The sequence below is a fragment of the Coloeus monedula genome (genome assembly GCF_965178545.1).
Source record: "Coloeus monedula genome assembly, chromosome: 22".
Classification (NCBI taxonomy): domain Eukaryota; kingdom Metazoa; phylum Chordata; class Aves; order Passeriformes; family Corvidae; genus Coloeus; species Coloeus monedula.
The window spans coordinates 2,126,674-2,154,299 of NC_138802.1; the positions used below are offsets into that span (position 1 = coordinate 2,126,674).

Genomic DNA, 27,626 nt, shown 5'->3' on the forward strand with positions numbered 1-27,626 from the left:
TAAAAAAAAAAAACCAAAAAACCCCAGCCCCCAAATCACCGCGCCCACCCTCAATCCCCCCCAAAATGAGCCCCACGAACCCTCCCGGCTCGGGGCTGCGCTGTCCCCGCTGCTCGCTCCGCGCCGGCAGCCCCCGGCCCAGCCCCTCCCGGGCGCGGGTGGCTCCGCGCCGCCGGCCGGCCCCGCTCGGGGGAGGGATGCGGGATGCAGGGGAGGGATGCGGGATGCAGCGGGGGGGGAAGATGCGCCCAGGCAGCGCCGGCCGCCCCCTCCCCAGCCCGGGCATTTACCTACGTGGGGAGGCGCTGCTCCGGGAGCGGCTCATGGCGAGCGGCGGCAGCTCTGCGGGCCGGCCCTGCGGGGCTCCCCCCGCCCCGCAGCCGCACGCGGAGCCCCGGCAGCGGCGCTTGGCCGCGTTTCCAGTGCCACACGCCATCCTCACCCCGCCCTTCCTCCGCCCGGGGTCGGCCCCGGCCCCTCTCGCCGCCCGCGGGCTCGGCCCCGCCGGGACCCCCCGCCCTCCCTCCGCCCGGGGGTCCGGGCACGGCCGGGGGTGCGAGCCCCGGGCTCCGCCGCGCCCCCGCGCTTCCCTCGGCGCCTCCTTCCGCCGGCTCTGCCCGCACGGACCGCGCCGGCCCTTGCGGGGGTCCCGGCCCCTCGCCCCTGGGCCCCCGGCCCGCGGGAGGCACCCAAAGGGCACCCAAGGGAGGCAGAGGATGCCCGGCTCTCCTTGGAGCGGGGAGCAAATCCCAGCTCTGCTGCAAATCCTCCCCGCACTTGGTCCCCCGGGAAAGGCTGGGGTGGTGCAGAGAGACCCCGTCACTTCTGTGGCACAGAGAACTTTGTCCCATCCACCAAACCCTAAGGCCAAGGAAAGGGTCGTGCTTCAGGATCTCCACGGCTTTGTCTCACTGTGGTATTGGTCAGTCCAACTCAGGCCACGTTTACGAGCTGCTGGGAAAACGAAAAGAAAACAAGTGACCAGCCGATAAGTTTCTGCTTGTTTGGTTGTTGTTCCTTTTACAGCAAACGAGGCGAGGTGGAGGAAGCGATTCCAGCCACCACGTGGGAAATGCGTGGCAGCTGAGCTTGATGTCCTGCAGTGCCTTCCCGTCCCGGTCCTCAGCCTTGCTCAGGGTGAGTTTCTCCTCGCTAGAACCCAGGTGTTCGTTTTCTCGGGCTTCTCAGGGTCGCCAAAGCAGAGTTTGCTGGTGCTGGGTTTTGCATTTTTGAGTATTTGTTTTCCTTCTGCTCCTCAGGCCACAATCAGCCTTCTTATGTAATGACTTGTGTTATATAAACTCCATTCTTCAAGGAGCAGTCATTAACCTACTACTGGGTATTGAAAATACCAAAATACTGTCACACAATTAAAATCACTAAATGGTGTCCTCAAATTAGAGCACAGATTGCTTCGCAGATTTTTTTTTTTTTTTAAATTTTTTAAAATTGAACCACACACATGAAACGTTTGACAAGCCAGGCTCTTCATGCAAAAGAGCAGCAGGGCTGGGAAGGCACCTCTTGCTGCCCCCTGCACAGCCCTCTGCCCTGAGCTACTTCCACTTCTGACTGAGCTCAGAAGAGGATTCTGCCATGGAAGTGCAGAGCTCAGAGAGGCTGCAGCTGGTTACTCTGCTGGTTGTGGAAAACAAAAGCGTTTCTAAAGTCACAGATGAATAAAACCACGAGAGGGGACAGTTTGAAGACAAGTCTCAGAGGATTTTGTGGAACTGAAGTTTCCCCAGTCAGTGTTTCTGCACTCCCAGCCCTCCCACAAACCAGGCTGGGTCAGCTCTCAGCTGGGCTGGAGGCACTGAGGAGAATCCCAAACATCCCTGTTGTGGTCAGTCCTGGCTGCTGGGAATCCCAAACATCCCTGTTGTGGTCAGTCCTGGCTTCTGGGGTCCCAAACATCCCTGTTGTGGTCAGTCCTGGCTGCTGGGAATCCCAAACATCCCTGTTGTGGTCAGTCCTGGCTTCTGGGGTCCCAGACATCCCTGCTCTGACCCCTCTGGGTGTGAGCCCCACAGTCCTGGTTGCTCCCAGTGCCCTTCACCTCCCACCTTCAGCAGAGCTGCCTGACAGGTGACAAACTTCAGCCTGGTCCTGGGCAAAGCGCTGCTGTCACACCTGCACTGAGCCAGGTGACACCCACACCTGAGCAAGGACTCTCTAAGGTGTGAGTGTCTCTCTAAGCTTCCAGCTGGCACCACAACGGGTTTGTTAAACTCAGTCCTAATTATTACTGCTAGGATTAGCTGTTGCCTTTGGAAAACCAGCACCCACCCTGCCTGTGGCTCCTGCTCAGCTCCAAGCCTCAGGTTGTGCTGTCAGCAGCATCCCCACCTGGACAAGTGCACAGGCCACCTCAAGGGATCTCAGTGGCATTTGGTCAGTCCCTAATCAGTATTTTTTCCCCCCCTGTGAACATTCAGCCCCAGGTAGGAGTTTATCACAAACCACACCCGCAGGAACTGACTCCCTCTGCTTTTCTCTTGAAGGGAGCACGACCTCAGCTCAGTTCTGTGGTGCTCACACAAGGCAGGGTTTACAGCAGAGTCTAACACCAACCAGAGCAAGCATTTCTTTTCCTTTTGAATTGTTTCCATACCCTCTCTGGACTCCACTCATCGGCTTTTATTCCCATTTTCCCCCCCAGTTCTGTGCCAGAACAAGTGTTTGTGTTTATCAATACCTTCTCCTAAGATCCAGCACATCTGAGAAATGAAGTTGAAGCTGGATACTCAGCAACAGTTCCTCGGGCTGCTGCACTGAGGAAGTTTATTTGGGATCATCTACCTTTGCACAGATCCAGCAACACCAAAACCTTGGGAAGAAGCTCTTTGCCGCCACGGGCAGCCTGATTGCATGATCTGCACTCCTCAACAGGCAGGGAACTTCAGGAATAAGACACCAGCAGTGCAGAGGGAGAAAACCACCAGAATCCCCAGTTTTATTTACATAAAACCATTTGAAAGACGGGCTGATGTCGCTGACAGGGAGAAGGATGTTCTGAATGTTCTGAAGGTCTCAAGAACCACAATAAAAACCACAAAACCAAGGGTGACTTGTGTGAAAGAGACTCCAGACTAGGAGTGAGCAGGGCTCTGCTGCTGTGTGCCTCATGGATGGGATCTGCAGAGGGATGGAAACCTCAAGAAGTCCCTGGCAAAGATCTGCCCACACAGGAGCAGCATCAGCTTCACAGAGAGCAAAACTTTACACTTCAATAGATGTCATTCTTTAATCCATCCAGCCTTTCATAGAAAGTCAAAAAAGCCAGAGAAGTGCTGACAAAACACAACCACTGTGCTTGGAAAGGAGGGGATGGGAGGAATCTGCATTTTAAAGCCACCTCTGCCCGCCCTGTGGAAGCTGGGGGAATATCCCAGATCGCTGGAAACTCTCCCTGCCAGCAGAAATTCTCATTCCTCTCAGTCTGTGCTCACAGGGTGTGAGCTCTTCCTGCTTCTCTCCACTAAAGAGGGAGAAGGCAACAAGGGACCTTGAAATCTTTCAGCACTGATTCTCCATCAGTCTCCAGCACACAAACATTTATATCCCCCCCTGCTCTTAAAGGAAAATCACATTTTGTCCCATTTCCTTCAAATTAAATGTTTCTCTTGAAATTTCTTTTGACACAGAAAATAACTTTGGCCTTGTGTTTAGCCAGTTTTACACCCACACAGAGATATTTTTGAATGTATAAATGTGTGTATCTCAAAGGCAAGAACCCCATAAAATCCCTGTGTAAACTGAGCTTCACTGGCGATTTCAGTGCTAATGAAGCACGTGGAGAAAAAGTATTTTTATAAATCATAAATTTTTCAGTAACCTGCACGTTAAATGAGAAGTGACATGTCAAGGGTTCTAACTAATCCACAGAAAGGACGGCTGTAAATCCCCATGAACACACAAACCACAGGTTAAAACACCCTGTGTGGGGTTTTTCTGCCTTTCTATGAAACAACAGCCAAGAACTGTGGATAAGATGAATGTTGAAAGTAGAAAACATTTCCAAACAAGTTTCACCTTGCCACAGAGCAACTTCAGTGCTGGGGAAGGAAAACTCTGCTCCAAACACTCAGCACACTGTGCTTGCTTGGAATGTCTTCTTAAAGGGATCAACTGAAGCAGTTCCTACAGAACCATCTCCTTCCTTTGGCTGGAAATATCCCCATGGAAACAGAGATGGTACCAGACAGACAAATGAGGAGGAGCAGAAATCCTTCAAATACAGAGTCTCCAGGAATAAAACGGGACAGGCAACTGGAAAAGAAACACTCAGCAAACCTCATCACAACTGCTGCTCCAACTCCCCATCCCCTGCTTGTTCTGATCTAATCATTCTCCACAGAATTTCTGCTTTAAGTGTTTTTAACAGACAGAAAAACCCCAGCACAGGTAATTCTGGGTTATTAAAGATTCCCAGGACCCAAGTTAGGATGCACTGACCCATTTGGACACTGTCCAGGACAGGGAGGGAGCTGGCAGAGGGCTGAGTTTTACCACAAAGCCATGGCAAGCCCAGCCAGCCCCAGCTCCCAGGAGTGGAGAGGTGTAAGGTTTCTTTGAGGGCCTGACTCAGAGCTCAGCATTTGCAGCTGCCAAGAAGCATTTTCCAGTATGGACTTGCAGTTTGCAGCTGTGGAACCTGAAATGATGGTCTTTAATATATATTTTGTGTTCCCTCAAAGAGGTTAAGCAGCATCACCACAGGACTCACTGCAACACTGCCAATGTTGTCTGCACAGAGGGGGGGAACGTTGGCCTGAACTGAAAGTCCTGGCACCAAATTCCTGCATGTGCAAAACAACTGAAGTTAAGGAAAATGAGGTGATTCCTGTCAGCTGTCAGAGGCCAGTGACAGAATGAGAGAAGCCAGGAGCACAAACCCTTCCAACACGATGTTTACAAAGTTGTCCTCATGTAGCCCGGTTTTAAAGAGCCTTCTTTGCTCCACATCATCCACAGGTGCCTTTAAAAAAACAACTTTTAAGATTTTCTCTTGCCTGAAAGCAACAGCACTTTACCAGTCACACTGTGAAAAGTGGAATAATTTGGTTTGTTTTAACTTTTATCAGTCTGAGCAGACAGAACTCTGAGCTTTTGCTCTATTTGTATGCACACCCCCATTCTCTGTTTACTTTTGCTGTCAGGGAGGAAAATGCTTCCATTCAAAACGACTTTGGTTAAAAACCCCCAACTTTCAATTATTTCTGTTGACTGTGGAGTTTGCCCCATCTTCCCTATATCCAGTGGGCCTTGACTGCTCCAGTTAAAGCCTCACAGTCTTTCACCTCACACAAAAATTCCACGTTTTACCTCAAAAAGAACAGCTACACTTCCTCAGCTTCTATTTTGAAAACAGACAAACTTACAGGTTTTTTATTTTTATTGGATGCTTCCAACTTTATAGCTAATAATATACAGATACTCAGTTTTTTCATTGTTCCATTCACATCCTCACAGAGTTCAGCCATTCTGTCACATTAAAATTAAAAAAAAAAAAAACAACAAAACCCCCAAAAAAAGCACAACTGAAATAAAATAAATCCATAAGCTGGAAAAATACATTATAAACTTATATTCAAGAAACATTCTCTTTATAATTAAAAACCTACTTATAATAATTAAAGTAGGATTTAAAGAAAAACTTGATTTTCATTTTTAAATAGGTGGCCTTTGTGTATACTTTTAATCATTTTTTATATGTACAAGCCCAAGCAGTATCTCTGCCTACCTGTGACAGAATACCTGAAAAAAAAAAAAAATAAAGGACACTGAAAAGGAGTTTTTAAACAAACAAACAAACAAACAAAAGATCAATATTCATTTTCCAGGAAAATACAGTATAATCAGAACTTTAAACACATGCTTCCCTCATCTGTATTAAGGCCTAAGAGACAGATGTGCTTTAATAAAAGCAGACAGTATGAAGAAAAGTCCTTCCACTTTTCTCTTCAAATTCCTGTAACAGCTCATCTATTTCATTTTCCATGTCTTCTGTGTGCTGTATCTAGAAGAGAAAAAAGACTGAGCAACCAGGCTCCAAGGACATGGTGTTTAGAACACTGTAATAATCCCAGTTTTTTGGTTTACTGGGAAATCTCACTCAGCAGCCTGTACCCAATGGTGCTTTTATTGAGATTCCCAGCATTCCCAAAGGCACAGATATTCTGCTTTATGTTTATCTGCAGATCCCAGCCCACCCAAGTGGCACTTCAGGAGGACTTTGTTGAGTAGGCACCATCCCTCCTCCCCAGATAACAAACGCAGGCTCCAGAATAGCTCCAGGCACACGGAACAGATGGCTCAAATTTCAACTCCTTGAACCCTCTTTAGGTTTCTTGGAGCTGGAAAGGATTTAAGACCAGAATAGATCACACAGGCTGGAGTCAAAACCAGCCTGGGATGGTGAACTCCTCAGCCTTGGAGTGTAAAAGGACACAGGTTCCTCCTCTGCTCTCATCACACTGAGTGCAGCTCATTTTAGTTGTAGTTTTTAGTTTAGTGTGGTACAATAAAATGCAGGATATTTTTAAGGATATTGGGATTCAGAATGCAACTCTCACTTTTAAATCCCACCTAATTACAACTGGTTTGAAAGGAGTTCACTCTGGAAACCACGAGCTCAGTTAAACTCACCCACTTGCCCAACAGCTCCGAAAATAAGCAGGAGAATGTGGGAATTTGCATCTTGACATGGATTTTACCAGAACAACTGTAATATGCAGGAGCTTTGTGGAGCAGCAAACAAAGCCCAGCCCCTGAGCAGCCAGCTGGGTCCAAGGCACCCCCAGGATTCCTGATTCCTCTTTTACTTACACACTGGCAGAGCTCACAGATGAGGAAAGCACCCAGCGTTGCCTCCTCGTGGTTATCCTGAATGTCCACGTTGATCACATGGACTGGCTGACACGTCTCCTGCTCTCTGGAATTTAAATCTATTTAAAACAAAACACAACAGCAAAACTTTGGGTGGAATGGTATCATATTGTACACAGAGTAGTAATACGATTTTTAAAAGTACATAGGTGTTGTCACATTCATCTTTTCTAAAGTGTTTTTTAGAATTTGTTTAATATTGTCTTAAACCATAATCCCTTTTATTTCAAAAAAACAAGAAATGGATTTTGGAAACAAAATGAAAGGGTCATGGCAGTTTACTTGTCCTGCTCAAGAGAAGTTACTGCTCCTCTTACTCTGACAATTTTAAAGATCAAGAGCCTCAAAAGTCAAGAAGGATTTTGGGCTTCCTCATCTGGAGGGTTTTAATTGCTCTTTTTTTTTTTTTAAAGCACTGTACATTCAACACTCTGAATGTTCCACTGCAGGATGAACTCCTGCAAGCTAAGCACTGATAGTCACATTAGCAAATTCTACTTTAATTGAATGTTTTTCACTTACTAACAAGGGTGGAGGGGGAAAAAACCGAAACATTTTTCCTACAAGTGCACCCATGTGTTAGTGTGGTGCCTCTCTAACATATTCTTCCTTCTTCATCCAGTTTCTAAGCCAAAAGTTGCTCTCTCCTATCTCCACTCTGCACCTCCATTTTGGCAAAGCTGTTTAAAAATATCATTTTTCACATCCAGAGCCATTTGGGCCAGCTGTGAAGGGCATTGTGAAGGTAGAGAGCTGGAAAATCAGCAAGGGTTGCTCTTCACCTCCCTCCCTCCCATTTAAAAACCAGAGTGAGAGCTGCTTTCCACTTGCTGAAGATCCCCTCAAGGACCAGAGCAGTTGCTCTCAGAACTCACCAACACATTTCAAACCCTTCAGCTGAGCATTCAGAACCCTGGCAAAGCCCAGAAGTATCCTGCTGTTGTGACATGACCACTGAAGAGGCCAAGGGACAGCCTTTAAGTTCTGTGGATGATACCAATTCACGTGGCTGGTGCTTCAGCGTGGAGGAAACTCCTTAAACCTCACACAAACCCATACCCAGCAATTCCAGACACACAAGGCTCTGAGCTCAGCAATTAATGGAGTTCCTGCTGAAACCCCAGGGCTCTGAGGGAGTTCACATGCATCCCCTGTGCTGTGTTCATGTGGATCCCCAGCTGAGATCCTTCTGGCACATCTCTGACTCATTTAAAGGCAGAGCTGGAGCACATTTGCAGGGTTAAGTGAAGTTTCTCCACCCGTACAGGAGGTATTTAAGGGGGACAAACTGCTTGGGAGGTCACAGGAAGCCTTCTGCAGGGAAGGGAGGGGAGCTGCACAAGGAAGACAGCTCAGACTTGTTTTTCCATCAGCTCATCCCAATTTAAGTTTTTGAGATCTGTGAGCATTTCCAAACCAAACACGGAGTTTCTATAAATTTCCTTATCCAGCCCTTGCTGTGCACACACACTCTGTGTGGCTGCCAGCACCTTTAGGGGACAAGTGCTCAGCCATCACTTCTCTGGTGCATAAATCTGCATCAGTAACTGCAAGCTCTTGTCCTCACTGGTGTTCAGTAGTTGGAGGAGACAGAGATGTTTCCAGATTTGTGAAGGACTTCAGGGAGGAGAGGAAAAAAACCACTCAAAGTTAACTTGGTTTATCAGTTCAAGCTCCTTACCTTCTACTACTTGATCATAGACTCTTTCTTCACACGTTAGGATCAAATCAAAAACATCTTTGCAGTTCTGGAATCTTTCTGGTCGTGGCTTGATTCTCTTATTTCTGTCCAACATGTGTAAAATTCCATTCTGTGTGTATCTGAAGACGCTTGAGTTAAGTATCTTTACTTGAAGGAAAGTCATGGTTTTGAGCAAATGACCAGCACAAGTTAAATAATAACTGCACCTTTAAAATAAAATATTCTTTCTGTTTGCAAATCTAAAGATCAGTGACCACTAAAGAGATTCCTAAGGTGACAGTGTGATCCCCATCATGCAGCTGCTGTTCAGAGACCTGTCACTGGCACCACAGCTTTAAAAGGCCCTCAGAAGGACAACTTTTCTTGGGCAACTATTTTTATAAATGCTCAGAACCCCCAGCCTGTGCTGTTTCTGTGAGCAGGATGTCCTACATTCCCTTCAGCCACTGGCCCTCACTCCAGGGGCCTCGCTCTTCAAAGGCAATCCTGTGGTGTTTCAGGTGCCACCTGCACAAAGTCCTCCCTGGAACGTGGGTTTATGCAACTGAACCTCCAAAGGAAGCCAAAGAAACCTCAGAAGCACATCCCATAAAAATATCCTGAGATGCATAAATGGGAATGAAGAAAAACACTGACTTTATGCCTGTCAGAGCCTCATCACTGTGTGAAAGGAATCTGTGATGCTGCTTGGGAGCTAAATTTATGCTGGTGCTGTAACCTTGAGGCTCTGATTTTACATCCTGGAGCCCCTTTGCAGGCAGGATTCTCTAATCCCACTGTTTTCCCACCCTCCTGGGACGTGCAGTTTCATCAGGAGCACTCCAGGCTTGACTGTCACATCAATCTGCAGGTCTGAGTAAAACCAAACTCCCTCTGAAGGCAAAGTTTTAGGGGTGAATTAGGAATACCAGGAAAGGTTTGGACTGAGAAAGCCTGGGAGTGGATGCATCTCCTCCTGACTTTAACACAGCTGTATTTTAAGCCATTTTACAATATAATAACAGGGATAACAGCCTGTAATTTCTTGAGATAACAGAATTCTGAGAATAAAACAATTTCCATTATTTGTAGCAGTCTGTAAGAGGTCATCTGGGCTTATTTCCTTGCTGAAAAGCTGACAGACATGTATTTCTTTTCAGGAAACACTACTATTTTTGTAATGAAAGACCTACAACTTCCTGCCTACCTTCTTGCAGGAGCTCCAATTCTACTGCCCAGATGTGCACCTGTGTGCTCAAGGTGCTCCTGTTCAAGCAAACAGCCTCCAAAGCTTTTAAATCCCTCCAGTGTTTAAGTTACATTAAAAATTAAACCCAGCTTTCTACCTACAGGAGTCTACTTCACATTGAAAATAGATTCAGTTCTTCTGTGTGTCTGCACCACTGCACTTCAACTAGTTGTAATTTCAATTGTGCACCACGAACTGAGTGATAGGCTGTTTAGCACAGTTAAATGCTGTCAATTAGCCAAATGACTTCTGCTGCATTTCTTTTCTCCACGTCACTCCCAAGCCTTTTTTACCACTCTTCTTTCCCAGAAGGTTTCTGCTTGTATTATTAAAGAATTGTCCTTTACAGCCCAAAGCTCTCACCAGCAGCTCTTGCACATCAGCACCCACTGGTTCAGCCCAGCACCCCTGTGAACTCTCCTGGGGTTAGTCACACTTGGAAAAAAAACCCCACTTGGATGCAGCCACCTCAGACCTCTGGTTATCTGCAGAGCAGGAAAATGACTGCATTTTCAAAATATCATTTCCAAAATAGCTGCCATTTCCAATATATGCCAACATCTGCCTGCGTTGCTTTGCTCAGTTGGAAAGAGAGCCCTTCCTGGGCTCTGTACTCCTCATTTCTACATCCTGTAGTTCAAGAGGGGGGAAAAAAAGAATCCACAACATCCCACACACTTTTTGGGTTCTCTTTTTTCCCTTTCTAGGATAAAATGTTGCTGGCATCTGTCCCCTCGCTTTCCTGACTGAGCCTGGAGACAGAATTATGCAGATTCCCAAACCCACACAAGATTTCTGCTTCACAGCCCAGCTCTCTGCTGCCAGCTTACAGCTATTTTTTTTTCCAAGGGTCCATCTGCCTATAAAAGGAGACTGAGAGAAGCAGTTCAGATTCATGGCGCTTTCCGATTTGGTTGCCTGGAATCTTTTTCACCTGGAAAAAGCCAGCACCACCTCATCCTTTGAGCAGGCAGGGGATGAGCTCTGCAAAACTGCTTCCAGTGCATAATAAACCCAGCTTCTTGCTCCTTGGGAGCTCAGGTGAATGCAGATACTGCAACTTATTAATGGTTTCCACCACGCTGGCAGGTGTTGAATCACTTAAGTCAGGCTCTGATTTCCTTCCAACACATTTCAACTCCATGCTCCCTGTCCTGTGCATCCCTGCTCTCTTTTCAGGACAAAATTTCCCCTGGTTTTCTGTGCTGTCACACCTTTGTAGCCCTTCCATGCTCAGGAGGACACCAGAACAAGCCTACATTTCTCTTCACCTACTGCAAACTCTTGGCAGAGGAAATCCATCTCATTTTTACACTGAGTCCAATTCAGATTTCACCTTTATTGGAGTAACTGTGCTAAACAGATCCACAGAGTGATGGAATTTAGGCATGACGACTCAGCAGTGCAAAGGCTCGATATAAAAAGGAGATGTTGCAGCACAAAAGTCGAATTTTTCCAACAGGCACAGCATTGTTGCTCATTCTCATGGAGAATTTCTATTACTGACTCTGCATTCTCTCCTTTTAGCTAAGAATATCCCATACTAGTGTGAAGATTTATTTAAACAACAGAAAGGATGTGTTTAGCTAAACCCCTAAAGCTTTCACTGCTTTTGCTACCCAAATTTAAAACTCCTGTCACAGACACCAGAAATGCCTTTTACCATCCAGTTGATTGTTCTGTGCTCCAGACATCTGGGTAACCAACCATCCCTCCAAACATCCCTTCAAACATCCCTCACCCCTCCAAACTTTATCATTATTTGTCACTGACAGGACCCAAAAAACCCAAAAGCCCTGAGCACCAACCTAGAGATGGCCAAGACAGTTAAGTCTCTGTGCTGTATAATAAAATAATGATCTTACTGATCCAAGCATTCAATAAGCTTCATTTTAACTCCCATGTGAAGGTGAAGCTCACAAGTGATTTGAGCTGCAAGTGTTGGGGTATAGAAATTAATTATATACACAACTAAAATTCTCATGCCTATCCCCCTGCCCAAAGCGTCCAAAGCCAGGCTGGGTGGAGCTCTGAGCAACCTGGTCTATGCAAGGTGTTCCTGCCCATGGAGAAGGGTGGAATGAGATGAGATTTAAGGCCCCTTCCAACCCAGGCCATTCTATGAAAATATACAGGCCAATTTATTAAACATAACTGGGCAAATGCTATTTGCTAAAATGTATACATCATTTTTAGGGGGGCAAAAAAAATCTTTTAAAGTAATGGCTGGCACCCAAAGCTTCTACATCTTCAAATCAATCTGCTGATTATTCCCTTTGGTGCAGCTGAGACCATCCTCAAACACTGCATTTCTTCTTTGGGAAAACCAGGAGCAGAGCAGAGTGCTTCTCACCCAAGCATGAATGGCATTTGCAGGTCTCTTTTCCATATCACCTTAATTCATTTGTTAGTATCTGCATTATAAGCAGAACACATTGTGTTAAAGCCTGCCTGGCAGTTGGGCTAGGAGCTGGACATCTCCTTAAATGAAGTGTGTGGGGGGGGGTGAGGCTGCCCAACCTTCTTCCACCTTCACAATCAGCTCCTTTTTTGAGGGAATGAAAGACTGGAAATGGGCACAGGCAGCACAAATTCTACTTTCCAAGCACAGTGGTTATGGCTGCAATAACTGCCTTCACTCCACAGCCAGAGAACACAATGCCTTTCCTCTGGAATTGAAACTGTGCAGTTTAGTACAAACCAGAGACTGCTCACAAGTCTTTTGTTGTTCTCTAACTTAATAAAACCTTAACACTGAACCGTTCTGTTGGATTCAAATGGAAACAGAGGCGGGTAAGATGGGGTATTAGGAAAAAATTCTCCCTCTGAGGGTGGGGAGGCCCTGGCACAGGTTGCCCAGAGAAGCTGTGGCTGCCCTGGAAGTGCTCCAGGCCAGGTTGGATGGGGCTTGGAGCACCCCAGGACAGTGGAAGGTGTCCCTACCATGGCAGGGGGTGGCACAAGATGAGCTCTAAGGTCCCTTCCAACCCAAACCATTCTATGATTCTAAAATATGCCATCCAAATTATCATGAAGATGCTAAGCTGGGCTCCGTGACATTTCTGCAACATTCGTGCCTGTGCATGAATGACCTGCAAAGAAACTGAACTTGTTTTTCCTAGTGAAGGGCAAGCACCCAGCATTTGTAAGCCAGGAGCTGCACAGATAAATCCAACTGAAATAATAGAAATAACCAAATAGAAATAACCACATGCCAGCCCTGCTCACTTCCTGAAGCCTGGCTGAGCCCCAGAGCTGAGGGGTCTGTACCCACACATCAGTGAAGGCAAGCCAACACCTTGAGCTCAAGTGCCAGACAAGAATTTGCTAGTGCTGAGCAGCTGAAATTGTATTTGGGGTGAAAATGGACAGACTGAAGCCGTCAGAGGGGAAAAGAAAGGGAGTAATGGCAAAGTCCAGTGCCAAAGAGGCAGAGAAAGGATGTCACAGATGTACTGAAGGGACTACCAGAACGACAAGGGTACCAAGGACAAGATGACTTGAGGATGTGGCATGTCTGACTGTGCCATCAAATAGCTGTCTCTGCACTTCATCCAAGCATGAACTTCAAGAGGAGTTTGGTTTGGATTGCTGGAATCTACAGGGTTTGATCACCTGGCAGTAAGGGACACAGAGATGTCACTTCTGCAGTCATTCCAAGGACCAGCAGGTGAGCGAAAGGGCTCGGGAGGGTCACAAGTGACTTTGGGATGATTTCTTTGGGATGCAGGTTTGGGAAGCAGTGCCAGATTCCAAAGATGAGCAGCAAATGTAGGACTGGGAGGGGGGGAAGTGCTGTGAGAGAGGTCTGTGGGAAAGGATGAATCACCCCTTTCCCAGGGAAACAGGGGCTGCAACAGCCATTTCCAAATTGGCTTCCGCTGCTGTCACCGCTCTGTGCTGTGAAACTCAGAATCTCCAGTTATAGCCAGAGAAGGTACCTCAAACAGAGCAAACCACAAGCACTGCAAACCCTAAATCAATTAGAACATTTCATTTAGCACATTTAGGAAACCTGAGAACACAATCACAGAGCCAGCAGGGCCACTTTGCACCAGGAGCCTGCAGAGAAAGCACCATACTGGATGAGGTCTGCAGGAAACATTCCTGGCTTGCAGTTAATGCCAGCTTAAGGAATTACAGTTGCTACCATGAAAATAGGAATTGGTTTGGAATAAAGAAAAAAAAGCATAAGCATCCCTAATGTTGGCACAGAAGTTTTGTGTTAATAGGAGGCAACTTCAAGGCAAGAAGCATCGACTGTCACTTCGCTCCCCTGCTTCAAACTGGGGTGAAACTGCCAAAGAATGGAATCACTCCAGCTCTGAATGGATTTTATACAAGTCATCAGCCTCAGACTGGATCCTTCAGTCAGAATTCCTCAGAGCATCTGTTTAGGACTCACCTTGGGTAAGGGAAATAAACCTTTCAGACTACCCAGAAGAGACAGGATGGCAGAGGATGTTTTATGTTGTTGAAAAGCATTTGCTATTAGACTGGGGTCTGTAGTTTCTACCACGTCCCAAGGCTCAAACACACGGGAAATAATATTTAAATAATATATATCTAGCTTATATATTTTTAACAATTTGATGTATTTCCTTTTTAATGTGAATGAAGCCAAGATTAAAGGCAGTGTGATCAGAAGGCAGATGAAGAAGTACTGAAAAAGTGCTGCCTTTGAAAGGCCTGAGATTTTGTGAAGCGTTTTGGTCTTGCAATCCTTCATGGAGAAAAAGGGATTGGAATTCAGCCTGTGGCTGGAAGTGTGTTGATTTGCAGAAATGTGCCTCTTAGAAGTCTTCAAATCCAGTTTAAACACTTCTTTCCATCCTCATCCCTTCTCTCTATTTCTAGGAGCACCGAAGTGCTTTGAAAGACATGGTAAGAAAGAAAATGAGACTTGTACTGCACTGCTTTTGGAAGAAGATTTGCCACTGACACACAGGCCATGACTTCAACTATTTTTAGCTCTTGCAAGGTTAGGCTTCAAAAAAAAAAAAAAAGGAGAAGAAAATACCCAAACCCAACAAAAAAAATAAAATCCCTCAACATATCTAAACAAAACATTCCAAAGTGGCTTCCAGAGACACAGCTCTCCTGCTGAACACTCAAGAGTGACAGCTCAGGAGAGAAGCTGACAAGTGCTTATCAGTTCAAAATCCAGGAAGAAAACCCAGATGAAAATGTTAAGATAAATACATGCATGAAGAGCTTACCTGAAGTAGAATTTAAGTCAGTTACTCCTCAAGACTGAGCTACATGGAAATATCAACATGGGCATCCAACTTCAATATGGAGTTCACAGAGTTAAAACTAGATCCCATCACCAAGATTATCACTACCTTTTTTTTTGACAGAAAAGAATCAAGTGTCTTCAAGGGAGATGCACCAAGTTCTTCTTCATTTCTGGAATTTTCCTTCTAACTGAAGCAGCTTTAGGAAGTTCTTGAGGACACGTTTTCCACCCTCCCCATAGTTTTATAACCTGATGTAGCTAAGGAGCTAAAATTGCAATCTTATCTAAAGTTAGGGAGGTCAAATTAAAAGAGGAAGTAAAAAATGTCAGGAACAGAGCAGGAGCCCAAGCTTGCAGGGTGGGTGCAGGCTGCCTAGAAATCCTGATTAAAAATACCCCCCATCTGTGAAAATCGTTAGATATCTTTAATGTGAGGGTCACAGACACATCAGCGTTGAGGAAAGGAAAGAAACAATCAGCCATGGAGTTACTCACACTGATAAAGAACCCAGGAGCAATTCCTGCACAATTTTGGTTAAATTTCCATTTGAACAGCTCCTATCCCTGGGCATAACAGCAACTGCTGATGAAGATTTAAACTGGGCTTAAATTCAAATTGTTTAGCAAGTTGCACCCTTGACTAGCTTCTGCCTTCACTTGAAGGCAAGGCTCACCAGCAGTTTTGCTCTGTTTTTGTTTCACCTCTAAAGTCACCACCATAGAATTAGAATTAAGTCCTCAAACCCCTTCACAGAGTTGTAAGGGGCAAGTAATCATAAGGACAAGTAATGCTAATGCTGGAAAGGTGGGTTACACATGCAAATACAAGGTGGTGTATGTATTGGTACTACAGACCATGGCTGTGTCCTCCTCAAACGAGTCCTCCTCAAACAATTCTCTACTGTTGTCCCAGAAATAAGAGAGGAATGTTTTAAAAAGCAACCAAAAGCCACGTTCAGAACAGTGTTAAATGGTTTTGGGGCAGTCCTCGATTGGGGCTCAGGGAATTTAAATGCTATGTTCTAAAAATGCAATGGGAGATGCTGATACTTATTTTAACTCTAAGTTTTAACTGCCACATCTTAAAAGGCTTTGAAGTACTTCCATTTTAGATCTACTGTAACCACCTACTCAACTGAATCTGTATTCCTGGCTCCATTAATCCCCTATTCCTGTGCTTCTGAAATTCAACATATGCCTTCAAGGTATGAGAGGCTGCACTCTGTATTTCACTAATTAACTGCAATGAAGGTGCTTTTAGTCTCTGCAGAGTGGGTTTTTAATAGTTGTCCCCCCTCTTCACAAGTGAACAGGAGAGGTTCAGTGCATCTCTTCTCTCTAACACACTTTGAACCTTGCTCTGAGTGAGGTCCAATAGTGCAGCAGCTCATTTCTGTTTGAGGCCACTGCTTTCTGAACCTGGGGGTCATTTATTTGGGCAGAGGATGTTCCCTCACAGCCACAATGTCACTGAGTAGCTGGTGTCCACAGCGCCTGGAAGGAGAGCACTCAAACTTCAGGTGTCTCCTCACTGGAATATGGGAACAAGCAGCGTGTTGTCAGCAAGACTCAGAATTTCAGACCACATGGAAAGGCTACAGATGATGAAAGCAAGGCTGGGAAACAGAATAAGCAGCTGAATCATATGGAACCACCCCTCCTTCTGTTCCCCCATCCCAACCACACTCCAAGCCCATGAGGAGAGCAGCCCCTTCCACCCCACAGGTAATTCCCATCCCCTCTCTGAGGTTATGCTCACCCAACAAAACTGAGAGCCCCTGGGACCCTGGGTCACAAAAAATCTATTCCACAACTCGCTGATGAGAGCAGGTCTGCTTTTGGTTAAAGTCTTTACCCTCAAAACCCACTTCTGGAAATGGAGTTGCTTTCTGCGCTGAGAGTCTTCAGTCTGCAAACCTTAAATTATCTGAGAATCAAAAAAGCAAAGTCAGAGTCATTTGCTGTTGCCCTATTTCCCTTGCAGTGGCTGTTGTTTAAACCTCCTGTATCTTGAGAAAAGGTTTAACTGTAACACTGCAAATTTATTTGGGGAACACAGCAAAGCATGGAGCAGAACCACAATGGTGACTCCAAAATATGCTGAGTGCGGGGGGGAACAAGTTGGTTTTCTGTTGGCTTTTGTCACTAAGTACTGCCATACTCAGCACAGCAGCAATGAAGAATTCAAAAAGGAAATCTCAAGTCGTTCGTGCTTGTTAAAATTAATTCTCAGCTCAAGGAATTTTCTTTTAAGCAGTTCTTTTAATCAGGATATGGATATGGCATACCTCATTAAGATGAGTTTGCAAGATTTTCCTTTTCTCTATAGGCAGAGGGATAAAAAAAAAATCAAATAAACCAGCACATCTCATGTGATCCTTTTAAGACTACATCCTACATTTTGAACTTTTTTTAAAAAAGGATACTTGTTGAAAAAACATCTAGAATGAGTTCCCCAATTCTTGTTTGTGGGTTTTCTTTAAAAAAAAAATCAACTTTAAATATAGGAATTTTAAAATAATGCAGTTTGGACATTTTCAGTAGTGTGCCTAGCCCTGATCACCTTTGCTCTCCAGGATTAAATGTTACTGGGCTCTCCTCTGTCCATTGTTTATAACAAACTACAGAGTTATTTTTTCTCGGTGCACAGAGCAAATCACGTATCACAAATCCTCAGTGAGAAGGGTGAGCTCTTTAATGAAAGGTATCCTCTCTCCCAGAGAAAGTATTCTGTAAGCCTTACCTGGCAGTTTGTCTGAGCTAAATACAACATTAATGTCGAGGTGGTCGCTCTTCCCAAATCCATAACCAGGACAGTCTTAGCACTGAGAAGGATCCACAGTGCAGGGGAGGCAATGGACAATCTGTGAGGGTATTGATGTGTTCACTCAAGAGCTAAACATGGTAACACACTACAAAAGAGCATTTGGAATGTGTGCATTGGAACTGGGTAACAATTTACAAGGGAGCATTAGAGGCCCATTGTTAAAAAACCTCCTATAAACTTAAAATCATTTTAAAGTTCGCCAGCCAAGCAACTCTAGATTCTTAATGCCAAATAATGAATTACACCTTTCAAGGATGAACCACACTGGATTTTTTAAAGAGGCCATGCCACAGGGATACAGTTCTTTGTCTTTCCTAAGCAGATCATTGTACATCTGATCATATGTTGTTTTGAAGTCATAAACATTTGGCTTGTCCGGGGCTGGTCCTGGCAGTTTCACGTGAGTCCCTGTGCCAAAGGATCGGACGCTGAATCCTCGTTTGCTGAAAGACACAAGGGAAGGGAGGAAAGAAAGCCATGAGGTTGGACAGACTTTAAAAATTAAAGCGCTGAAGAACACAGAGTGAATTTTAAAAACACCTCTTAGCCAGCAACCAAATCACAGCCAAACAGTTGGGCAACCAAATTGCCAAGAGTACCCAACGCGTGTTTTCCTTGCAGTTACAATCCAAACTCACACACCATTCCTAAAGAAACACCTCTATTTGATAGGAATTTGCTTACAATTATGGTACACAGCTGTTTGGAAATGTCTTCTGTGCTTTCCTTTTGTGCTTTCCAGCATCCTGGATTTGCAACAAGCGTGTGTTGTGTACTCACTCATGGACAACACAGTGGAGGCAGAGATGTTTTTTTCTTAATACAAATAAATAACTGTACTGACTGGTCAATATTTAAGTGTCCTGCTAAGATTGTCGGCTCAACTGCATTATTCTTCTCACTTTGTTGCCCAAATGGCCTAATTTAATAAGCCCAGGATAAACATTTGTGTGCCTGGCACTGAAAACCATACAGTGCAATTACCTTTACACAAGTGGGGCAGATGTTCTGCTGGCTGCTCCCTAAAACTCTTGGCTAAACCAGGGACTACTTCATTCCATTCTTATGAACAACTACTTGGTTAATAGTTATAATTGGAAAAAAAAAAAAAAGGAGGCAGGACCCTGCTTGTCTTTAGGAGTGATGCCAAAATGTTCTTGCTGATGAACTGAAATATTTGTACTTGAACCTCAATACATCCTTCAGTAATATTACAAAACATGGCAATATACTGAATAATGGGACAAAAAAAGAGATTTTCTAGTGATCTAATGGACAAAGTTACATGGTAAAATACTGTTGCTATCATCCAGAAGGCTGAAACATTTGGGTCTGTAATGACAATCTAACTTGAAACAGCGAGACCACAACTTCATCCATTTTTTTTTTAAGGACTCTCACTTTCAGCATCAATGGTTTTAGCAAAAACTGAATGGAGTGAACAACCCAATGCCTGTGTCCCCACATCCCCAGTAATAACCCCGAATTTGTAGTGCTTTCCTCTGAGGAGAGTGAGCATAATTGGGACCCAGTGCAAGAGCCAGCCTCTGACTCGCTGGTCTGCACACACAAGACAAGAAAATTCAGCAGAAGACACGGACTCAATGTGTCTGTTTGCCTTCAAAGGGTATCTTCAAAGTGATCCCAAATGCTTCTGGGCAGAGACTGTGATCACCTTCTGCCCCAAACTCAAACACTGCTCTGAAACTATCAACACCTATTTCCTTCAGTTCCTCCTACTGGAACACAGCCCCCCCCCTTCTCTTTTCTTGCTTCCCCACACTTTTTCCTCCAGCCAACTATTTACAGGTTCCTATTTCTGTAAACAGACAAGATACATGATGGTTTCTTGCTTCTTTCTGCAGGACTAAAGACTGAAAACGGATACAAGTGGAAAAAAGTGCAAATCTTTGCCCCTCCCAGTCCTCCATCACATGTAACTGGTGCAGTTATGAGTCACTGTTCATTTATTTTCCCTGCAATACTTGCAGACCCAAGTCTTGATTCTGCTGCTTCTACTGGACTTGAAGAAAGGCATAACATCTACAGAAGAAATTGCAGTGCTAAAAAATTCATGTTTCAATTTGATCTTTTCTTCTATGGTTTCCTCCTAACTTTTTTTTTTTTTCCATTAATGTTATTCTTTGAAACAGGTCTGCTTGGATCACACACATTAAAACCTCCACCTCCAATTGCTGTAGATGTCCCTGAAGTTTGCATGATCTCGTATAAAGCCAATCTGAAATCTCTGACATTCAACACATCAAAAATTTGTGCCTCCAAGGCCCACGACCCATTCAAAATTACTTCCTTGAATAGCTGGAATATGAGTTCCTCACATGGAATTTTGTGCTTTTTACCTTGGTGAGTGGTAGTGTCAGTTTTTACACTACTTATGCTTCAGGTACAACGAAATACTACCGCTATGAAATATCCTAAAAACATTTCAACACCGTTCTTGCAACAACTGGGGCATAAGAGAGGGAAAAATGCTTGCACAGAGCCATTATTCAGGAGCCTTTTATTAAACAGCTGGACACATCTGGAATCATCAGGTGTCTGTGGTAATGTGGCACATTTTTCACAATGAACAATTCCTACAAGAAAATGGATATACAGTATTTGGTTTTGGCCTAGTAAACCTACCCAGAAGATGGAAAACAATGAGCTTTGTCATAAAGAGTAAAGTAAGACAGACTAACAGACTATCCTAGCACTGATTTCTGAAAATGTGGAGCTTAAACTTTAACAGTAATGATCGTATTTCAGGAAGTTGTTTAATACTATTCATGCTGCTGTAGATAAACTGCCAGCATATTAAGGACAAAGTGAGTCACTGCATAGATCTCATTTTCAGCAGGTGTGCTCATCTCAGTCCAAAGCTCATTACAACGAGCTCACAAGCACCACTCAAGTGCCCCTGAGCATTTCCCTCCAAAGGATCTCAGAGCTCACTGCAAACACCAATTCTGAAGGCAGAGACCACCCTGGGACTGAACTGACCCACCAGACTGGGACCACTCCGTTTCAGGCACTGGCAGGAGAAATAATATTAATCTGTGCAGCTTGAGACATGAACTTTTGTCCACACCTTTCTTTTATTTCACTGTTATTCAGGCATCTCTGATGTTCTTATTAAATTGTTTTTCAGCTTACTGTACATTCATAACAGCACAGCCTCTCTTTACAATGGCTGTAAGAAATTTTACTAAATAATGAAACAAATGCAGTAAATCCTGCAGTGCCACTGCAGCTCAGAGTGGTGAAGATTTTCAGGGGACCAATCACTAATTTTACCACATCCCTTTCCACAAGAGGTAGCAGTAAAATAACCAGCAAGCCTTGTAGGCTACTTAGAGAATATCTTATGCCACCCAATCAATATTAAAAAAACCAAACCACTCCCCAAAACAAGCCCACACTGTTGAACAGCAGGACAAAAGCACTGTTAACTCATTTTGAATGCTAACAACTTGCTGTAATTTGCATTATCACTATTAAACTGTCAAATGAAAGTGTGCTTTAATATAAAAATGTGAAAACATCTCCTTCTTGGGGGTTTATTAATTTAGGATTTCTTAAGTTAGGCAATACAAATGTCAATACCTCACTGCATTTTGGTGCTGACAGATGATGTCAGGAGAGAAGCTGTGACTAACAACTTCTGGAAACAGCATGGGTGCAAGTTAAGTCCTCTAACACTGTCAGTGCTGAACTAGAAGTCTTCACATCAATATGAAAGTTAAGTTTTTGCTATAAGGGTTGCAACATTTGAATTCCTCTACTGCCACTAAGATCTCATGTTCATACTCCTAATTTCCTAAAAGTTAGCTTTCTAAAACAAGGACTAGGTGGCTGAAGTGTGTACCAGCATTTTACGAGCTCTCATTACCAGCAGTGACACAGAGAACTTGAACTCAGTAACTTCCTTCCAAAGCCATCAGGGTATTACCAAGCAAACAGAAATGTGGAAACTGCTGCATAAAAAAAGTTTGGCTGTGAGAGATTTACCCTTCTGCCTTCCTCTTCTGTTTGAGGGAGAACCATGGCCTAAGTGTGCATGCTCTGTGGCAAAACGTAAAATGAAAGATAAAACCACCTACAGAATATGCTGGTTTTGGCTGGGGTAGAGTTAATTTTTGTAACAGCAGCTGGCGTGAGGCTACGTTGTGGGTTTGTGTTGGTAACACGGGGATGTTTTTGTTATTGCTGTGCAGGGCTTACACAGCACCCAGGCCTGTTCTGCTTCTCACCTCACCCCACCCCAGCAGAGCCTGCACTCACATCTGTGAAAGCAAACACTGCAGGATGAGTAAGATCTGACCTAGGGAAGGGTTACACACATCCAGTCTGACGGCTTTTCAACAGGGGTTGTGTCTTTCTGCACTGCTCTTCCTGCTCCCCTTTGCTTCCATGGCTCAACACACCCCTGTGGCGATGGCTCTAGATAGAATAACTATCAACAAACTTCAGACAGACCTTCAGTCTGACTTCTGCTGGAAAATCAGAACAAAGTGTTTAAAACTTGGTTAATTACAAAATACACAAGCAACACACTGAGTGCTGGACCCCAGACTTTGCCTTCCAACAGCACACAGAATTTGTGTCCTTTAAAGTCTCGTCATCCACTTACAAAATACCTTAAAGTTTTGTAATTCCTCCGTTTCTTCCTAACTCTTCTTCCTCTTTTAATCATGTGTTCCTTCCAGCTGCAGTGCAACACAGAGCAAGACACTGCCCTGAACTGGTGAGACAAGCTGGCTTTGAGCCAACACACATTTTCCTGACGTTTACTGGCATATGGGCAGTTATTTCTTTAGAGCAGCATCAGCAATTTATCTGTTTTGCCATTTATGTTACGGATACTGTAACTACAAAAGATGTGAATAAAATCAAACGTTTTCTAAATACGGTTTTGTTACTTTTAAGTTAAAATCTTAAGGGAGAAGGGACTTTAAAAAACCACCCCTGCCACATTTGGTGAACATCAGTCACACCGGAAGTGATTTATTTATCCAAAAACGCTGGGGAAGGAAAAGACCAGACATTACAAGTAAATTTAACTTTGTCCTTAAAACTCAGGTTTCAATTAAAACTCAGCTCCAGCATTATTAGAGGAAAAACAATGCCATGTTTTCATCAGGTAACATCCGATGCCAAGTGTGAGCGTGAAGTGCATGAAATGCTGTCACAGTAAGATGGCTGCCAGACCAAATGTTTCTATTATTTATTCCTCCCAAAGCTTTTATTTTTATTTACAGGTAGCACACAGCTTACACAGAGTTGTTTTGCTTACTATGCCATCAGTATGTATTTCTAATGTGAGTGTTTCTTTGCATAACTTTAATAAAATAAACCCGACCACCCTAATCACGTTCCTGCAGTGCAAAGGGAAAATTCAGGGAGATGATTTCAGGCAGATCAGGTCTCTCCTGCCTGTCAGTCTGTCCCAGTCTCCCATCTCACCTTTTCAGCCAAGCTGAGAGCTAAACAGATTAACACTCATAATCTCAAAGACATTTAGCATTCTGAACTGAATGTTCTGGTTCTCCTGGGAGAGGAAAGGGCTCCCTTTTCAGGGCATGGAGTGGCTTAACCTTCACAGAATGTTAAGGGGTTGGGAGGGACCTTAAAACCCAACCTAGGGGCAGGAACACCTTCCACTATCCCAGGTTGCTCCAAGCCCCATCCAACCCGGCCTTAGACACTTCCAGGGATGGGGCAGCCACAATCTCCCTGTGCCAGCGTCTCACCACCTTTTTTACAACACTAAAAAAATTTCTTCCTAACACCTCACCTAAATTTCCCCTCTTTCACTCTGTGCCCATTACTCCTTGTCCTATCCCTCCAGCTCCTGACGAAGACTCCCTCTCCGGCTTCCCTGTGGGCCCCTTTCAGATGCATTCAAGAAAAGAAAAAAAAAAAAAAGGGGGGGGGGGAGGAAGGGAAAAAGGGAACGTTTGAGTTTCCACACGCCGAGACACGGACCCTGCTCTGCCCAAGTCCCCAGGCCGCGTTTTCAGCCCTGGGGCCGCAGATCCGTCAGGGAGGGCCGGGACCCCCGACCGCGGCCTGAAGTGGGGCGCGGAGGAGGTGAGCTGAAAACGGGGCGAAAAGGGGGTACCAGGGAGGTGAAAAGGGGGTAAAAACGCGGTAAAAGCGGGATGAAAAGCGGCTACAAGCAGGGTGAAGGCGGGGTGGAAGCTGGGTGCTGCCCCGCAACCGCGGGCCTGCCGGGCCGGGCGCGGGCCCCGAAGCACGGCCCCATCCGCACCTCCCTGACAGCGGAGCGCCGCCAGCACGGTGGGGGAACCGGGCAGCAGCGGTTACCTGAGGATGTTGTGCGCCTCCATGCTGCGGTTCTGGTTGCTGGAGCACACCACGGCCACGCGGAGCGGCGCGGACGGCATGGCGGGCACGGCTGCGGCTGCCCGCGCCTCCCGGCCGCCGCTCGCACAAAATGGCGGCGCAGCGCGGCGGGCGGGGACGGGACGTGTCAGCAGGGCCCCGCCGCGGCCAACCGCGGCACGGCGCGGGGGAGGCGGAGCGGCCGCGGCCGCCGTGAGGGGAGTGCCGGGAGAAGGGAGCGGAGGGTGCTGGGCGAGGGGCGTGTGAGTCGCCGGCCAGCCCTGGGGAGCGTTAGGCGCAGCATGGGGGGAGAGGGTTATGCCGCCTCACCCCGAGTTTTGGGGCACAAATATTATGAAAAAATAGATATGAAGGTGTTGGTGCTGAGAGGAGGGTAGTGAAAGGTGTGGAGGGGAAGCTTTATGATGAATGTGAGGGCATGTTCAGCCTGGAGGAGGCTGAGGGGAGTCCTCGTTGCAATGTACATCTTCGTGAGGGGAAGAGGAGGGGCAGGCGCTGAGCTCTGTGGTGACCGGGGACAGGACCCAGGGAACGGCTGGGGCTGTGTCAGGGGAGGTTTAGGTTGGATATCAGGGAAAGGTTCTTCCCCCAGAGGGGGCTGGGCACTGAACCCAGGGAATGGGCACGGCCCCGGGGCTGCCGGAGCTGCAGGAGCTGTCAGGGATGCCCAGGGTGGGATCGCTGCGGTGGCTGTGCAGGGCCAGGGCTTGAACTGGATGATCCTTGTGGGTCCCTTCCAGCTCAGGATATTCCAGGATTCTAAAGCTTCTCGTTCCAGGGCAGGGAGCGGAGCTGGGGAAGGGTCTGGAGCCCCAGGAGAGGCTGAGGGAGCTGGGAAAGGGGCTCAGCCTGGGGGAAAAAAGGGATCAGAGGGGACCTTGTGGCTCTGCACAACTCCCTGACAGGAGAGGGCAGCCAGGGGGGATCGGGATTTCTCCCAGAGAACAAGGGAAAGGACGAGAGGATACGACCTCAGTTGCACCAGGAGAGGTTCGGGTTGAAGCTTAGGAAGATTTCTTCACATAAAGGGCGGTGAGGTCTCAAGCGCTCCCAACGCAAAACGCGAATCCCTGAATCTTGCGGGCTCCTCGGGCTGTGGAATTTAAAAGCACCGCTTGTCAGAAAAGCAGGTTTTTAGGACAGTTTTCCCTCCCTTTGGCACTAGATGGCAGCCGAATGCTGCAGCGGGGCTGGGACACGCGAGGATCCCGAGGGGAAGCGCTTGGATGCAGGATTGAGTCATCCCCAGGAAGAGAATTGGGCTCGACACCTGGAAAAGCCCAGCGCCCTGTCTGTGCCCAGGGGGATCCGCAGCGAACAAAACGCGGACAGATGGCTGCTGTTAGGATTAATCACGGGATTCTGCATTTCAGGAGTAAACGCTCACGCTTTTACTGAAAACTGCACAAATGAGAATGGCCAAAACTAGGAGTTGGTTATGTACCCACCAAGTGGTGAAATGCGCTGGTTTCAGAACTGTTTTCTCGCATTATCGAAATTATCACGGTGTTCCTTGCTCAACCCAGCTCAGTCCCGTTTTTCTCTGAGGTTTTAATAATCTTTTCCCTTTTCCATCTCATAATGCTTTTCCACTTTGGTTTACTTGCCCATTTCAATGGCAGGAGGAAGTAGCAGAGCAAGAGAAATACAGGACATCAAAGGAACAAATCTATTCCCCAGCAAAGCTGAACCTCACTAGCAAGGCAGGACTCTCTCCTCAGTGCTTCCTAAAAATATTTTCTGCCCTCCCATTGATATTTTTTCCACTCTCTGAATTTTTTCCCCATTATCACCACAGCACTTCCAGCAGAGCCTTTTCCTGACATTCAGCACTTGCTCCCACAACCTGCCATTCTCCTCTTTTCCCTCCACGTAAAACCTCTGCCTTTCTCTTGTATTTTCCGTAAAAAGAAAAGCTCTTCTCACTATCCCCTCAACTTTCACAAAGAAATCTTTCCTCTTTCCTCAAGCAGCCCCTTTGTCACCCAGCATTTCCCACCTAAACGTGTCCCCTCAGCGCTCCCTCGCCCCTTCCCACAAAAACCTTTCCTTGGGTCTCCTCTGGGCCGTTCCTAACCCTGCCCATCATCTTCTTAATTCTTATTCTTGCAAAGGCTCCCTGCAGATCACCTGGTGGTTCTGGTTAGGGAATTATCAGAAATGCAGTGACCAGACCTGTGATGAAACACCACCAGTCTCAGGGTGGTTTTACTCAGGCTTAAAACTGCCAAACCCCCCCATCCAAGCATCACTGCTGTAATTCCAAAGCTTTTACCAGGAATGTGACACTGTTACTTGCCACTTTTTCCTCCTTCCAGCCCACCTTTCTTTTGGAATGTGCTGGTGAAATACAGCAGCATTTTGCAGCCTCATAAAACTGAACTCCAGGTCTCCATGGAAGCAAAATACCAGCTTTTGCCTGCACCTCCAAATAAAGCCAGGCAGCCTTTCCATTTATGTCCCACAAAAAAATATCATAATGCAATTAAGAGAGATTCTTTGCCTGAGGCACAGACTGTTTCCTCCAGAAGATTCAAAGCTGGGGTCAAGCTGAGCTTTGAGCTGCTCACATTTTAGCAGTTGTTTTCCTCACATTCAGCACAGGGCAAGGAAAAAGCAGCTTGTTCATTTTAACTCCTGGATGTGGCCTGATATTTATAATGGAAATAACTGGATAAATGCAGGATAATAAAACACCTAAGAAGGCACCACATGGATTTTTAATAGCAGGTACTTGTGTAGTAACATGGAGAATGTGTAGTTGCCTTTGGAGCTATTTCCACTTTTTCCCAAAGCAGCTTCTTGGCAGTTACAAATCAACATTCTGCCATTTCTTTATTGCTGCCTGGACAGGCCAGGATTGATTATCACTCCACAAGCTACTCTGCATGTTTTGGGAATTGCTGCAAAGACTGGAGAAAGCTTGAACTGTGCAGTCTCACTAAGGCTTGTGGGAGCTGAATTAGTACCAAGCCTGTGCACATGTAATTTTCCCTTTTATTATCAGAAGAAATGTCTACATTCACGGTGGAGGAAATTTCTATAGTTGTGATAGAAGGAAAAATCCCAGTCATCAATGGGTCAGCAGATGTTTTGCTTCATGTCACACAAAATCAAACAGGGAATGCTCTGATTTCCTTTCCCACACACCAAGATGTGTTCAATTAAAGCTTAATCCGCTGAAAATGAATGAGAAACTGAGATATTGTTTCCCACATCCCATTTATAATGCATAGCAAGGGAAAGAAATGAAAATAATCCTTTAGAAAATTACAGATTTTCTTCTATCAGGATTTATATTCTGGTTTTACCCTCTGCCCAGGATGCTGTTGCAATGCAATCCCCAGAGACTGATGAATAAAAATGTGAA

The 27,626-nt window shown here is 45.6% G+C and overlaps 1 protein-coding gene across 1 annotated transcript; it reads right to left on the reverse strand.

The window, feature by feature from the left end:
* Positions 1 to 5,380: 5,380 nt before the first annotated feature.
* On the reverse strand, positions 5,381 to 24,350 carry SSU72 (SSU72 homolog, RNA polymerase II CTD phosphatase). Its single transcript, XM_082295803.1, has 5 exons — positions 24,218 to 24,350; positions 18,187 to 18,330; positions 8,573 to 8,712; positions 6,832 to 6,950; positions 5,381 to 6,022 (listed from the first exon to the last, which is right to left on the reverse strand). The coding sequence occupies exons 1-5, from the start codon at positions 24,295 to 24,297 to the stop codon at positions 5,921 to 5,923; spliced, it is 585 nt and encodes a 194-aa protein (XP_082151929.1). The 5' UTR covers positions 24,298 to 24,350; the 3' UTR covers positions 5,381 to 5,920.
* Positions 24,351 to 27,626: the final 3,276 nt, after the last annotated feature.

Bases quoted from the DNA above. Each gene is read 5' to 3' on its own strand.
- SSU72 (XM_082295803.1), bottom strand. From the start codon at position 24,297: ATGCCGTCCGCGCCGCTCCGCGTGGCCGTGGTGTGCTCCAGCAACCAG. The intron at 8,713-18,186 runs GTATCCCTGTGG...AAGCGTCTTCAG, and splicing joins CTTAGGAAAGACAAAGAACT to ATACACACAGAATGGAATTT. The intron at 6,951-8,572 runs GTAAGGAGCTTG...TGTTTTAAATAG, and splicing joins CTATGATCAAGTAGTAGAAG to ATTTAAATTCCAGAGAGCAG.